Genomic DNA, 15,861 nt, shown 5'->3' with positions numbered 1-15,861 from the left:
AGTCTGTGATGTGCTCCATTCTCTCCATCTCAGATCCAGAGCCCATTTTCTCCAGTTCCCAAATATTTCACAGCGAAGATTTCTAGTATTTTACCCCCCAGATCCTGCATCGACGACGAAATGGCCAACGCACAAATCTTTAAGAGGCAAGGGGCAGGAGGAGTCCAGCCTGAGAGCTGCTGCATCCATTTACAGTCTGGAAGCATCCAGTCAATGCACCCAGACAACATTCGTCAACAAATGCAGCAAGAGCGCCGAGGACGAGGGGGTCAAAGTCCACATTTTCATTAAATGGAAAAAAAAACACTGCATGACCATCATAACCAGGACACACACAACAGTCCTTCGAGGCAATCATGGGCAGTCCTGGTGGAATGGCTGATCCCTATTTATGTCCTGTCTGCATTCTAATACAAGCACACTCCATGATCTGACACCTCCATTTACAATTCTTTATTAGGATTTTTATTGTCAGCCCTGTAACTGTCATTTATTCATCAGTTGAGCCTATTCTGAAAAGAACTGCCATTTTTGTAGCAGGGATCCTGGCTGGATTCTAATAGAAGCACACTCCATGATCTGACACCTCTATTTACAAATCTTTATTAGGATATTTTTATGGTCAGCCGTGTAACTGTCATTTAATCAGTTGAGCCGATTCTGAATAGAACTGCCATTTCTGTACTAAGGATCCTGGCTGTATTCTAATACAAGCACACTACATTCCATGATCTGACATCTATTTACAATTCTTTATTAGGATTTTTATGGTCAGCCGTGTAACTGTCATTTATTCATCAGTTGAGCTGATCCTGAATAGAACTGCCATTTTTACTAAGGATCCTGGCTGTATTCTAATACAAGCACCTCCATTCACAAATCATAAATATCAGGATTTTTATTGTCAGAGATTATTGGTTGGGTGGTTGTTTTTATTTATTGCTTGCAGTGGTGTGTTGGTGATGTACTGTAACAACATTTCTACCCATGTGAGATGGCAGAATGCAACATATAAATACCACCCCCCCCCCCCCCCCTCCAGGAGAAGGGTTCTCCCTGCCACAAAAGCAGCCAGTGCTGCAACAAGGTGCAGGGATCCTCCTGATGGGAATGGCTGTCTTCTCTCTCTCTCCTGACTGCTTTCACCTTCACATATCTGCCCCCTCCCCCCCCCCCCCATACACGATCAGACTACTGCGGTCCCCTCTGCAGGATTCCCTGCGCAATCTGCAATATCCTGGGAATGCCCCAACCTCCATGTATGAGGGGGGAGGAGGAGAGAGAAGAGGGGGGGGGGGGGGGACACTGGCAGCAATGACACCTATCGATGAGGATCGGACACACAATGGTGACTGGGCGGGGGGGGGGGGATGGGGGGGGGGGGTTAGGAGATCGGATAGACGCCACACATGGCACCAATTATGGCCAGAAACAAAGAGACACAAAGACTGGAGGGGGAGGGGAGCTCTCTCTCTCTCTCACACACACAATGCACTAATATGGACATGGCACAGCCGCGCACACTTACCTGCGAGACCATTTTATTCTTCTCCATAAACCAAGAGCGGAGCGGACAACTGCTGCCTCTATGGTCACCGCACACCGAGCAGCAGCGAGCCGAGTCCTCAGGAATTCTTTTGTGTCCTTGGCTCTGACTCCTTCTTCTTCCTTCCTTCCTCCTTCCTCCCAGTTCTTCGCTCCCTTTCTCTCTCTCTCTCTATTGCTCTCTCTCTCTCTCAGGATGAGGCTCCGCCCTCCGGCTCCAGGGGTAATTTATCACCGCTCAGCCACGCCCCTCTCTCCTTCCTCCCCCTCCCACCCTGGCTCCCAGCTCTCTCCTGTCGCTTCCTTTCCCCTCCCCCCTCCTCTCCTGTTGGGCTGAGTGAAGGGACAGCTCTCCTTACACATGGCAGCAGAGAATGGAGGAAGAGGACAGGCTCGGCTTATCTCCACACACTGCACGGCACAGATTGGAGGGGGGAGAGGCGGTGTAATCTTATTCTGAGGAGAGGAGAGCTCCCCACTGCAGGGAAACATTGTACACAGCACCCCCCCCCCCCCCCCCACACATCTGTACAGGAATTAAAGTGGAAGTTCAGTCACATCCTAACTAAGGCTAAACCTTCTCCTACCTCCATTCTAAGTCTATTCTATCTACCCTGTGACAGGAAACATGTCTACACTTACCTATTCTGGTCACATGACCGCCTTTAGTATAGAAGACTACCCTAGCCATACACCATTCGAAAATCGCTCCAACGTGTTTTAGAAAAAGTTAGAGGAAACAATATTGCCATCAAGTAATGACCAAATGTCGAGCAGTAAATCATTGCATGGACATAAATGAATCGTTTTCTCATTCGTTTTTTGGTTCGGGGTCACATATGCGCAGTACCAACGTGCGAGAAACATTACACGAGTAGTATGGGTTTATTTTTCAGAATCATACTTACCTAGGTGCTGCATCTGTCCCCCGCCGACTCTAATGCCCCGTACACACGTGCAGATTATCTTGAAGACTTTTGTCTGCAGACTTACCAAAATCATATAATATGAGGTCAAACCTAAACACTTTCAATTTGTATGCAATCCGGCAGGCCCTTGCACTACATAGAAAAGGTAAATCTGAAGACAAAAGTCTTCAGATAATCTGCACGTGTGTACGGGGCATAACACTGAGAACCGAGCAGTGGCGGCTGGTGCCAAATTTTTTTGAGGGGGTGTCAAACAACCCCCCTCCCCAGGTCCATCCACACTCACCCCTACATGGTGACGGTCCCTCCCACACTCACCCCTCCGCGGTGACGGTTCCCCGCACTCAGCCTCTCCACGGTGATGGTCCCTCCCGCACTCACCCCTCCATAGTGACAGTCCCTCCCGCACTCAACCCTCCAGGGTGACGGTCCCCCGCACTCAGCTTCTCCACAGTGACGGTCCCCCACAGTCATCTTCTCCACGGTGACGGTCCCCCGCACTCAGCCCTCCACAGTGACGGTCCCTCCCACACTCACCCCTCCACGGTGACAGTCCCCCCCACACTCACCCCTCCACGGTGACAGTCCCTCCCGCACTCACCCCTCCACGGTGACAGTCCCTCCAGCACTCACCCCTCCACGGTGACAGTCCCTCCAGCACTCACCCCTCCACGGTGACAGTCCCTCCCGCACTCACCCCTCCACGGTGACAGTCCCCCCCGCACTCACCCCTCCACGGTGACAGTCCCTCCCACACTCACCCCTCCACGGTGACAGTCCCTCCCACACTCACCCCTCCACGGTGACAGTCCCTCCCACACTCACCCCTCCACGGTGACAGTCCCTCCCACAATCACCCCTCCGCGGTGACAGTCCCTCCCGCACTCACCCCTCCGCGGTGACGGTCCCTCCCACACTCACCCCTCCACGGTGACTGCCCCTCACACACTTACCCCTCCACGGTGACGGTCCCTCCCGCACTCACCCCTCCACAGTGACGGTCCCTCCCACACTCACCCCTCCACGGTGACGGTCCCTCCCACACTCACCCCTCCACGGTGACGCTCCCTCCCACACTCACCACTCCACGGTGTCGGTCCCTCCCACACTCACCTCTCCACGGTGACGGTCCCTCCCACACTCACCCCTCCACGGTGACGGTCCCTCCCACACTCACCCCTCCACGGTGACGGTCCCTCCCGCACTCACCCCTCCGCGGTGACGGTCCCTCCCACCCTCACCTCTCCACGGTGTTGGTCCCTCCCACACTCACCCCTCCATGGTGACGGTTCCCCGCACTCAGCCTCTCCACGGTGATGGTCCCTCCCGCACTCACCCCTCTATAGTGACAGTCCCTCCCGCACTCACCCCCCCAGGGTGATGGTCCCCCGCACTCAGCTTCTCCACAGTGACGGTCCCCCACACTCAGCTTCTCCACAGTGACGATCCCCCGCACTCAGCTTCTCCACGGTGACGGTCCCCCGCACTCAGCCTCTCCACGGTGATGGTCTCCCGCACTCAGCCCTTTCCATGTTAACGGACCCCCACACTCAGCCTCTCCACAGTGACGGCCCCTGCACTCAGCCTCTCCACAGTGACGGCCCCTGCACTCAGCCTCTCCACAGTGACGGCCCCTGCACTCAGCCTCTCCACAGTGACGGCCCCTGCACTCAGCCTCTCCACGGTGACGGCCCCTGCACTCAGCCTCTCCATGGTGACGGCCCCTGCACTCAGCCTCTCCACGGTGACGGATCCTGCACTCAGCCTCTCCACGGTGACGGTCCCCCGCACTCAGCCTCTCCACGGTGATGGTCCCCCGCACTCAGCCTCTCCACAGTGACGGTCCCCCGCACTCAGCCCTTTCCACGGTAACGGACCCCCACACTCTCTCCATGGTGACGGCCCCTGCACTCAGCCTCTCCTTGGTGACAGTCCCCCACACTCACCCCTCCGCGGCTTCTTCGACTTCTCCTCCCAACCCAATCCGCCTCCTGTCCTGATTGTTCCGGGAGGAGAAGCCGGAAGACAATAGCGAATATTAATTTGGGTGGGTTCTGGGCGCAGTGCTCTGTGCCCCAAGCCCAACCTTTTTCAAGCCAATTCGTGGCTCAGGCTCTAATCACGTGGCTTGAAAAAAAAAAAAACTCATAGAAACCTATGAGTTCAACACCATGAAGGGGGATGGCGCCCCTAATGAACCAGCCGCTCCTGGAACCAAGCGATCTAACACTGCTGATCACTCTCCTCAGAGAGCTGGAGACTGTGGGGATGATTTACTTAAGGCAAATAGACTGTGCACTTAGCAAAATGCAGTTGCCCGCTGCAAGTGCAGTTGCTCCAGAGCTTAGTAAATGTGGTAAGGCTTCATTTTGCAAAGAGTACCCAATCACGTGCAGGGAAAATAAAAAGAACAGCATTTTTGCTTGCACATGATTGGACGATGGAAGTCAGCAGTTTCTGCTCATTTACTAAGCTCTGGAACAACTGTATTTGCAGAGTGCACAGTCTTTTTCTTAGTAAATCAACCTATGTCAGTCACCACTTTCTGCTCTGCCCCCCTCCTCGCTCACTGGAGCACAGGCCTGTGGAGGGTCTGGGAGCAGCCGGCTCAGGCTCTCAGCGGCTCGCTGAGAGGCTGAGCCAGGCGCTGGTCGAGGCAAGTGGGCGGATCTTGACTTAATTGTCATGATTTTGCCTGAGCCGAGTTTGTGACATCAGCTGGCAGCGGGCTTCAGAACAAACTGCACTCCTGTGATCCATAGAAGTACAGCTAAACAAGCTTTGTCTGTACCTCTCCTTTACCCTTTCAATTCATCCCTTCGGCAGAAGTTTTCCAAACTTTTCATTTTCCTTCATTTTTACTTTCCTCAAAAACGTCACAACCAACTTTCAATTTGTGCCCATCAACTGGATGAAAAACTAACGAACTGTCCAAATAACATCTAGTGTATGGGCACCATAAGCCTTGAAGTCATTGCTCAGGGAGCCATGTGCCCCGGGGGTTTAGGGAAAGGTCCTTCCCCTATTGAAGGGGGGGAGGGGGGGGTAGACAAAAGCACACCTTTAAGTGCACTCTTTGTGTGTTTAGTTCACATGCAGGTTTTTCTCAATTTTTAGCACCGCCGCGGCTTAAAATAAAAAGTTGTTATCAGCTGCCACTGAAGCCGGCGCTGGAGAGATCACGTGACTGGAGCACCCTCAGAATAGGTAAGTATAGGCATCTTTCATTTCACAGGGTATATAGAATAGTCTTAGAATGGGGGTGGGAGAAGGTTTAGCCTTAGTTAGAATTTGACTGGATTTCCACTTTAGGCCCCTGGTCACACCAAATCTGACTTTGAAATTGTGCAACGTCACTACTTGAATTTGCACGATTTCAAAGTCCCATGTTAGTGCAACTTCAAGTGCGACTTGGTTGACATCTGTGCAATTTCCTGCATAGATCTATGCAAGTCGCACCTTAAATTGACAAAAATAGTGGAGGAACATTGGCGTTGCAGTGACTTTAACAGTTTCATTACTGACAATAGGGTGTGTCTTGTCATGCGATTTGGACCTGTCAAATTGCATGACAAGTCGCACCGAGGGCTAAGGGCTCATGTCACTATTTCTGCCTTCCAGATGTGTTTTCAATGCATTCCAGTGCGTTTTTTTTAAAATCCTCCAAATAGTCAAATGATGGCCAGGTGGGACCGCTCTAGTTCTGGGTGGATGTCATATGAAGTCCTCCCATTGCTGCCATGCATGCGCACCCTCGGGGGGTGCACGGTAATCGATGGTGAGCTGTGTCCCTAGGACACAGCACATAGCCGATCAGAGTAAAGAGCCAATGACAGCGGCTTTGTCCAATCACAGCTTACCATGATGTAAACACACTTGCCAGTTATTGGCATTCCAGTGGAGAGAGCCAATAACTGTCTAGTCTGAAAGGGGACATCTGCACTGATAATCAGGTGTCCCGATTATCAGTGCAGCCCCAACAGTGCCAGCCAGTGCCCATTAGTGCTACCAATTAGTGCCTCCTCATCAGTGTTGCCTATCAGTGTCTATCAGTGCCACCTATTAGTGTCACATATCAGTGCTGCCTCATCAGTGCCCATCAGTGCAGCATCATCAGTGCCCATCAGTGCAGCATCATCAGTGCACATCAGTAAAGAAGAAAAATTACCTATTTGCAAAATTTTGTTACAGAAACAAAGAAAACTTTTTTTTTTTTTTTTAATTTTTGGTCTTAAATACCACCAAAAGAAAGCTCTATTTGTGTGAAAAAAATGCTAAAAATGCCATATGGGTACAGTGTAGCATGACTGCGCAATTGTCATTCAAAGAGCAACAGCGATAAAGATAAAAATTGGCCTGGGCATGAAGGGGGTAAAAGTGCCCAGTAGGCAAGTGTGTAACACTTGAAAAATCTTTATCTTCATTCAGGACATTGTGCATTCTGCTGCATTTACTTTTGCATATGTTTTGCCGCATTCCAGACAAAGAAAAAAGCAGTAGGTTTGTACTTGTTGATTGTACTGGAACTGATCACACTGGTGGGAACTGGGGCTATTGAAATACATGGAAACACTGTTCATGGGTTTTGATGCATATTTAATACACACAATGGAAAGCATCTGGTGTGAACGAGAGGCACTGTCCATGTTTCTGCAAATAAATAATAAAATTCACCCGCATTGAATAATAAAAAATATGCATTTATTTTCTCTTGCATTGGAGTTTGCAAAGTATTAAAGTGATATTAAAGTCTTACTTTTGTTTTTTGGCTAAAATAAAAAAGAGGTTATACTTATTTTTACACAGAGTTGTCCTAAACCTCCTCTCTATTCTCCCTGCTCTAGGTGCCCACTTAGCAAGCCAGGTACTGTGTGGCACCTGTGCAGGCACACCCCCAAGCTGGGCTGTGTTCATCCATTGAGACACACAGCACTGGTAAGCCACGCCCCTCACTCCCTCCTCACAGGAGTTTGACTGACAGCAGCAGGAGCCTATTTCTCCTACCAATCTCAGTGGGGTTTATTTACTAAAACAGGAGAGTGCAAAATCTGGTGCAGCTCTGCATAGAAACCAATCAGCTTCCAGGTTTTTTTTTTTTTTTTGTCAAAACTTAAAGCAGTAGTAAACTACAGTATGCAAAAAAAAAAAAAAAAAATTAGGCCCTGGGCAATTTAAGTCATAATATGCTAGTATGCACTGCATACTAGCACACTATATCAGACTTATCTGATAACAAAGCCCTCCAGAGGCGCGCTGTCACTGCTGAAGGTGCTTCCATCTTCACCCAGTCTTCCTTGTTCATGGGCTTCAGCTGTATGAATGGTTCATCATGTGTGTGGGAGTCACGGCTGTGGCGTAGAGTTCTGCATGGACATCGTGGTCCATTCACCGGAGATGTCACCAGCCGCTTTCAAAGTAAATATCTCCTAAACGAAGCACGTAACTATAGGTAAACCCTATTATAGGCTTACCTATAGGTAAAAATCAACAAAGAGAGTTTACGCCCTCTTTAATTGAACATGCTAAAGTTTGAAGCTGATTGGGTGCCATGCACATCTACACCAGGTTTTGCACTCTCCAGATTTAGTAAAAAAAAACAACATTGTCTCCTGTGAGGCCAGAAAATAGAGGATTAGTGCTGCAGCCAGGACAGTGCAGAAGCAGTGAGAGGAGTCAGGTAAGTGTTTAGGGACGGGGGGGGGGGGGGGGGGGTAGAACAAGTAGAAGGTTTACCTTAATGCAGGAAATGGATTAACCACTTGCCGATCGCGCTATAGCAAAATTATGGCTATACAGCGTTGTCGGCCAGTTCCGGGAGGACGTCATAGGATATCCTCAGATAACGCCACCGCATGCCCCCGCTGCTGGTCATAGATTGAAGTAAAGAGCCAATCACAGCAGCTCTTTACCACATGATCAGCTGTGTTCAATCACAGCTGATCACGATGTAAACAGATTTGCCAATTATCAGCATTCCTTTCAGCGAAAGGGGAGGAGAGAGCTGGTAACCGGCTAATGTGAAAGGGGACATCTGCACTGATATTCAGGGTACTGATCCTCAGTGTCTAAATTATCAGTGCAGCCCCAACAATGCCTGCAAAACAGTGTCCATTATTACTGCCAATCAGTGCCCTTCAGTGCTGCCTATCAGTGCCCATCAATGCCCCATATCCATGCCCACCAGTGCTGCCTCATCAGTGCTCATCAGTGGGGCCTCATCAGTGTAGCTTATTAGTGCCTATCAGTGCTGTCTATTAGTGCCCATCAGTGCAGTCTCATCAGCGCATTTAAAGGAGCTTTAAAGGCAGAAGGTTTTTTTATCTTAATGCATTCTAAAACACTTTCTGTGTGTAGCAGCCTGCCCAGTGCCCCATCAGTATCCAGTGATGTCCACAGGTCCCTCCTGATTGGCTGAGACACAGCCACAGCGCTATTGGCTCCCGGGGCTGTCAAAGTCTGTTAGCCAATCAGAAGAGAGGGGTGGGGCCGAATGGCAGCTCCATGTCTGAATGGACACACAAAGCTGCAGCTAGGCTCGGGTGCCCCCATAGCAAGCTGCTTGCTGTGGGGGGCACTCGATAGGAGGGAGGGGCCAGGAGCAGCAATGAGGGACCCGTGAAGAGGAGGATCCAGGCTGGCCTGTGCAAAACCAACAGCACAGAGGAGGGAAGTATAACATTTGTTATTAAAAAAAAAAGAGACTTTACAATCACTTTAATTGAAGGAGAAATTTTATCTGTTTGCAATATTTTATAACAGAAACTAAAAAAAAAAAAAAAATTATTAAATGTTTGGTCTTTTTTTTTTTCCCTAAACACCCAGTGATGACTAAATACCATCAAAAGAGAGTTCTATTTGTTTGAAAAAAATGATAAAAATGTTATACAGGTACATTGTAGCATGACCGCGCAATTGTCATTCAGAGTTTGACAGCGCTGAAAGCGGCTGGGCAGGAAAGGGGTAAAAGTGCCCAGTGGGCAAGTGCTTTAGGTAAAAAAAAGTTTTGCAATTGGAATCACTTTACCAAATACAATTAGTAAATGCTCAGGCTCCTGATGACTATTTCTCCAGCCACTGGTCTGTACTGAGGTATGAGAAGTATCAATGCACCTCAAGTGTGGTGACGTCACAGCACCTTCACTCAATTAGGAAGTATGTTTCCTTCTACTGCAGTAGCAGAGGAGACTTGTAGTATTTTCATTTACAGGTTCCTGTGAAAGATTGACATGGCTGTGTGGGTGGAGGGCTGCAAAGCAGTGTCTAGTTCACATATTGAAAGTTTGGGGGGAAAACCCCCCGGATTTTGTAAGCAAGGGGCAGTTTGGGAATGGGGAGTTGCAGTGACTATGTTTCATGTTATATTCTAAATATGGGCATAACATGAATACATGCCCATAAAGGTGGACTTCTCTTCCAAGGACTCCTCACAACCAGAGCATACTTCACAGCCCAGCTCTGGGCAACTAAAACATTATCCCTTGCAGTGGGGATTTGCTTGCACTGCATGGGTTAATTGCTCAATTTGGGTTAGGGCAGTAGTCCCCAAACTTTCTAAACTAAATACCAGTTTACTGTCCTTTAAACCTTAGGGGGGCCAGACTGTAGCTAGTGGGAGTAGTAAAGGTCCCGACATCAGTGGGGAAAAAACAAGCTTTGAGACATCTTTGGTGTCAGTGGGAGGAATTGTGTCCCATCATTAGTGTTATTTGGCCCAATTGTTGGTGCCATTGGGAGAAATTTTGCTCCATCATTGGTGTCATTAGGAGGAGTTTTGTCGCATCATTGGTTTCATTGGGAGGAATTGTGTCCCATCACTGGTGTCAATGGGAGAAATTGTGTCTCATCATTGGTTTCATTGGGGGAAATTGTGCCCCACTGTTGGTGTCATTGGGAGAAATTGTGCTCCATCATCACTGTCATTTGGAGGAATTGTGTCCCGTCATTGGTGTCATTGGGAGAAATTGTGCCCCATTGTTGGTGTCATTAGGAGGACTTGTGCTCCTTCACTGGTGTAAGTGGGGGGGAATTATGCCCCATAATTGGTATCATTGGATGAAATAGTGCTCCAAGGGCTGGATAAAAGCAACGGGCCACATCTAGCCCCTGGATAGAAGTTTGGAGACCATTGGTCTAGGGCAGGGATCCTCAAACTATGGCCCTCCATCTGTTGCAGAACTACACATCCCATGAGGCATTGCAAAACTCTTGTTGTTCCTGAACAACTGGTCTGGAGGGCCATAGTTTGAAGACCCCTGGTCTAGGGGAAGAAAGAAAGCCTAGCCATCTGCTAGGAGAGTGGAGAATCAGGTAAGTAAGGTTAGATTCATAATACCCGTAGCCGAAAACGTTCTATTTTCATTAGTGGGGACCGAAAGCTGTCTTTGACAACCTGGTCTCTGTGCTGGGAGTGTGCAGTGAGAGCGTTCTCAGCACAGAGACATCTGCCGCCCAGTGATGCATACATGCAGCATGTGGGCATTTAAACCCACCCTTTTGCTGCCACATATATGTGTTACATAGGTGGCGACAGGTTAAAATACCTTTTTTTTGTTTTGTTTGCATGACCCTGCCCTGCACTTCCATCTTTTTTGTCTAGATGAAAATTATGTCTGACCCCCCCCACCACCACCCCTAAACCACACTGCACTTGCAGCACAGCGGTGTATCATAAGGGGACTAGCTGCAAGAACCAGGAAAAGACCCCATGATGAAATAAGTAGATGGTGGCAGATTCGGTATGCTGCCACGGAGCGGCTGATTACATCAGACAATGCTGGCTGTTAAGACAACCCAGCGAACAAGTTTAAAAGGGAAAGAAGAAAAATGTATGGCGGAAAATAATGTCCTTGCATGTCCTTTGTAGTACAAGTGTGTTGTGAATTACACTCCAATGTATGGTATCATATGCATTGCAGTTATACCATGCATTACGGCAATGTACAAGTGTCATGGCAGCCTACACAATTTGCAGGTAGTAAACATAAATAACCACACTCTAAGGCAGTGGTTCTCAACTCTAGGCCTTGAGATCCACTATCAGGCCGGGATTGCAAGATAACTGCAATACATCACAGGTAATATATTTTGCTGCTCAGTGATTGCAGTATTCTAGTCTGCATCTCCCCAAGGTGATACTTAAAATCTGGCTTGTTAGTGGGTCCTAAAGGACCAGAGATGAGAACCACTGCTCTAAGGCCTCAACACATATGAGCATGGGACCATACAACGTAAAAGTGGTGTGTATTTCCAGAGCCATCTTACCGAATGGGCACGCTGGGCAGTTGCCCGGGGAGCCCCACCTGGCCAGGGACCCAGCCAAGCATTAGTCCCGATTCCCGTCTGCATCCCACCACCGAACTTAGCAGGTGGCAATCACCTGTCGGCCCTGCGTTGCTCTCAGGCCACTTGGGCCACGGAGGGGGAGCCCACAACTGCAGGAATGCCTGTCTGCCACCGCGGGAACAGGCACACACAGGACAGTTGAGTCTGACTCCTGTCCGTGTGTGTGTTCACCTGACCCAGCTGCCGAACTTGGAAGCTGTCATTAGCCTGACACTGCTGTACCAATAAATATAGCTTTATTGATAATTTGCATTTTTCTTCTCGTGGGTGTTTGTGTAAGCAGGGCCCCAGTGCACTGCATTGCCTGGGGCCCTTTAATGCTCTTAAGAGGGCACTGTGTATTTCCATGCCCAGGAGACACAGGTACTGTGTACCATCAACCATAGTAATCAAGGGCTGTACATGGCTTTGGTTTGCAGAAGTATGGCGCACATGCATAAGCACACGCATGCGGATATCCGACCCTGGATGAAGACCCTTAAAAGATTAGCATTCAAAGGACTTGCAAAAAGAGTTATATATTTTTGAATTGACTCACTGAAACATTCCAATCATCTCCCTCGGTACACCATTACCTTCCAAAGTACTTCCAAAGATCAGTCTGCCTGACATCCTGAATTGACAACAGACAAATCAGTCTGTTTGTCATAGAACATTCACACCAAAATGAGTTGTGCTTTACGCACTCATTTTTTGTTGTTGGATGCTTGAGGTGCAAATGCACCTCAACTCAAAAAAAATAAAATAAAATAGGTCCTGCTCTATTTTTCAAAATGCAACACTCTTCATTTGCATTTGTGCATTGTGATACACAGCAGCGCACTCTATATTTGCATTTAGGATACAATTAACAATAATGGCAATACCAGGGGCGTAACTACAGGGGTTGCAATTGCAACCGGGCCCCGTGCTCTAGGGGGCCTGTGCGGCTCCCCTGTACACATGGATAGGAGGGGCGGCGGGGGCAGCATGTAGAGAAATCACTGTCCTCCTTTTTTCTCCTGTAGCTGCAGGAGGAAAATGGAGGAGATTGGTTCCTCTGTATGCTGTCCCTGCCAATCCTCCTATCCAGTTCACTTGTGTTCTGCTGTCTGTGGGCCCCTGTGTGCTCCCCTGGTCACCCCCTCCCCCTCCCACTGTGCTCCTTCCCCTTTCCTGCCAGCTGCTGCAGAGGATGTGTCACAATAGAGAACCAGGAAGGGATCGGTAAATATGTAACCTACCAGCTCCTTCCTTTTCTGAATGGACAGAGTTATAGTCAGTGACATTGTAAAAAAATAAAAAAAAATGATGAAAAATAATACAATTAATATACCAAAAAATAAAAACTACTGACACCAGTGGGTGAACTTCCAGGATCGCAAAGGTCACACTTGCAACCGGGCCCTGGCATTCCACCACTGTGGGGAGGCCCCAAGATGGCAGGAAGGGGGCCCACTGCAGAACTCGTGAAAGAGTCCCGCTGCGGGACTGTAATAAAGGGCCCCGCAACAAGAGTAAAGGGCCCCAGGATCAGTGGGAAGAGCCCCAGGCTTGAAGGTAATTGCCCAGGGGTCTGGGGGGGCCCTTCATGGTTTCTTGCACCGGTGCCCCAAAGGTTCTAGTTACACCTGCATTATGTTATGGTGCAGTTATAATGCACACTTAGGTATGAAAGAGCTCTTAAAGTGAAACTAAACTTAATTTTTCCAAAATTGGCTAATAGGCAGGGTATTTATGACAGAAGAAATATTTTTCGGTCTCTTCTGGTGACATTTGGTGGTGCTAAAGCCTGCCAAATGTGACATGCCATTTTGTTTTTGCTGCAGCATGTCTAGAGACCTGTGTGGCTGCATTGCTTTGTTTAGGAGGGCAGCTATATAACCACAGATAAACTGCCTGCTTTTATTGTCCCTGGCGGCCATGTGAGGGTGAGGGGTGGATATACCATTTGTGGATTGGGACTTGGGGGCTCATTTGTATTTATTGTTGGTTGGACAGTGCTGAACCCCTCACTCTTTAACATAAACCTTCACATTGTTTACTCTGAAGCGGGAGGCATTCCTCATGCGGTTACATATACATTCTGAAAAAGGGGTGATTATAAGCGATGAAGTGCTTTGTGAGCTGAACTACTATGAAAATGACTAAATAAAGTACTAAATAATATACCATGTCATCATTACCAATAATCCTTATCATCCAGCTTCCTTTAAAGAATGAGCACGACAGCACATTTCAAAATTATGTATTCTGCTGGCTTTGACTTCCTTTGATGTTCCTCTGAATTCAGTCATAGCATCTCAGACGCAAAGGAAGTTGATGCTGGAAGACTTCCCTCTGTCAAAAACAGTGATCACAGCTCTGAACATGGAGCACTGATTGCAGGTTTTGCTCTGATGAAGGCCTGAATGAGCGAGAATGGGGGGGGTTTTCTCCACTCAGAGCCACCAGCCCAAAACATATTATGTATTCTGGCCCAAGAAGCAAATGCACAACTACAAACCCATCCTTCCCTAAGACACCAAGACAAACAGCATCAGGTCCTGTTGCTACAGACAATGGGCCAATTTCTCAGTGTCAGTTGTCCTTTTGGGAGACATTTGCCCATCTATGATTAGCCTAACAAACAGCAACCCAGCCCCGACCTGAAAGATACAGGAACAATGTAATGAAACACAACAAACTGCACTGTGCTCAGGGGTGCAACTGTGTTGGGTTGGCTGGCCCATCTGTACTCTGATAGCAGCCATATTTATTGCTGGCACACAGAATATTTCTAAGGGAGGTAATGCTAATACTTGTGCCAGGATGCATATGGAAAATCGAATTTGCCCACCCTGAGATGTTTAGTTTTAGATCTATATTTTTGTGTTGTATTTGACATGGACAGAGAATTAAAAAGCATTACACACTCTTCTACAAACTGTTGAAAGATTGTAAGCAACACTTCCTAATGATCCTTAGGTCAAGGTTTCTCAACCAGGGTTCCTGTGGAATCCTTGGGTTCCTCCTGAGGTTGCCAGGGGTTCCTTGAGCAATGGGCAATTTCTGCCTCTCCGATAAGTTCCCAATGACATAATTGTTCCTTTTAGCTATCTGTAATGGGGTAATTCTTCCCAATATATTGATATGAATATCAACGCTGCTCCTCTATAATAAATATAGATCAATAGAAATCAATAAAGTGGCATGTGCAAACACTGATAAATATCTCTTCTAAGTAAGAATACATGCGTGATACAATGTTAAAGTAGAATAAATACATTCAAATTTAATTTCATCAAATAAATACAAAAAATGTGCAAAAAAAAATGCAATGTGAAAAAAGTGTACTTATATTCAAAATAAAAGTCCATGTAGGTGGTGCTGTTAACCAGGTATGCAAGGAGATGGTAAGTATTCCTATCTTCCGATTCTGTATCTCTTACTGGGACAAGTGCCTTGCCAAATTCTTATCTTTATGGCTTCCAGTATCGGATATTCATGTAAAGAAGGAAATCTTCATAGTGTAATATTGTAGGCTTTATTACAAATAAAAAACAGATCCACTTACAAGTAAAATCACAACAGTACTCCTCTCGGGAACGTGTGGATAGCAACAAACGGTGTTCGCTCCAATAGCCGAAAGTGACATCAGACGCTAATACCCCGCTTTCTAATTCTTCCCAATGATGACAAGAGTAAGGAGCATTCTTCCCACTGACTGTCACACTAATGTGTCATGAGTTGTAGATTTTGAATTTTTAGCAGGGGTTCCCCGAGACCAGAAATGTATTTCAAGGGTTCCTCTGTGTTGAAAAGGTTGAGAAAGGCTGCCTTAGGTGATGAAAGCACATTGCTGCTCCTAAACTGACATTTTTGTGGCTTTGAGTGTTTTTTACCTAAGCCCCTGAACTCACCTCAATAAAAAGTACTCATGCACACATAGGCTTTTAGAGATTCAGTAGGCTACCTGATGACGCGAGATTGAGACGCGAAATGCATTGTGGTCCCTCGTAATACCCGGAAACACAGAGATCCAGCAACGTCATATCCTGCCTGCTTGGAGCGCACGCCGCCGCTG

At 47.8% G+C, this 15,861-nt stretch overlaps 1 protein-coding gene across 7 annotated transcripts in view; it reads right to left on the bottom strand.

The window, feature by feature from the left end:
• RBFOX2 (RNA binding fox-1 homolog 2) overlaps nucleotides 1–15,861 on the bottom strand; it is a 528,484-nt gene that overhangs the window by 198,830 nt on the left and 313,793 nt on the right. The window contains exon 1 of one of the 7 annotated variants that reach the window (XM_082266541.1): nucleotides 1,529–1,750. The exons of the other annotated variants lie outside the window; for them this stretch is intronic. Within the exon in view, the coding sequence (XP_082122667.1) occupies nucleotides 1,529–1,555 (27 nt within the window). The 5' untranslated portion in view covers nucleotides 1,556–1,750. Of the gene's footprint in view, nucleotides 1–1,528; nucleotides 1,751–15,861 lie in introns of those variants that run through there. 7 annotated transcript variants of the gene reach the window in all.

Source organism: Pelophylax lessonae, assembly GCF_965119305.1.
Source record: "Pelophylax lessonae genome assembly, chromosome: 8".
NCBI lineage: Eukaryota > Metazoa > Chordata > Amphibia > Anura > Ranidae > Pelophylax > Pelophylax lessonae.
This window is presented reverse-complemented; position numbering and strand designations above follow the sequence as displayed.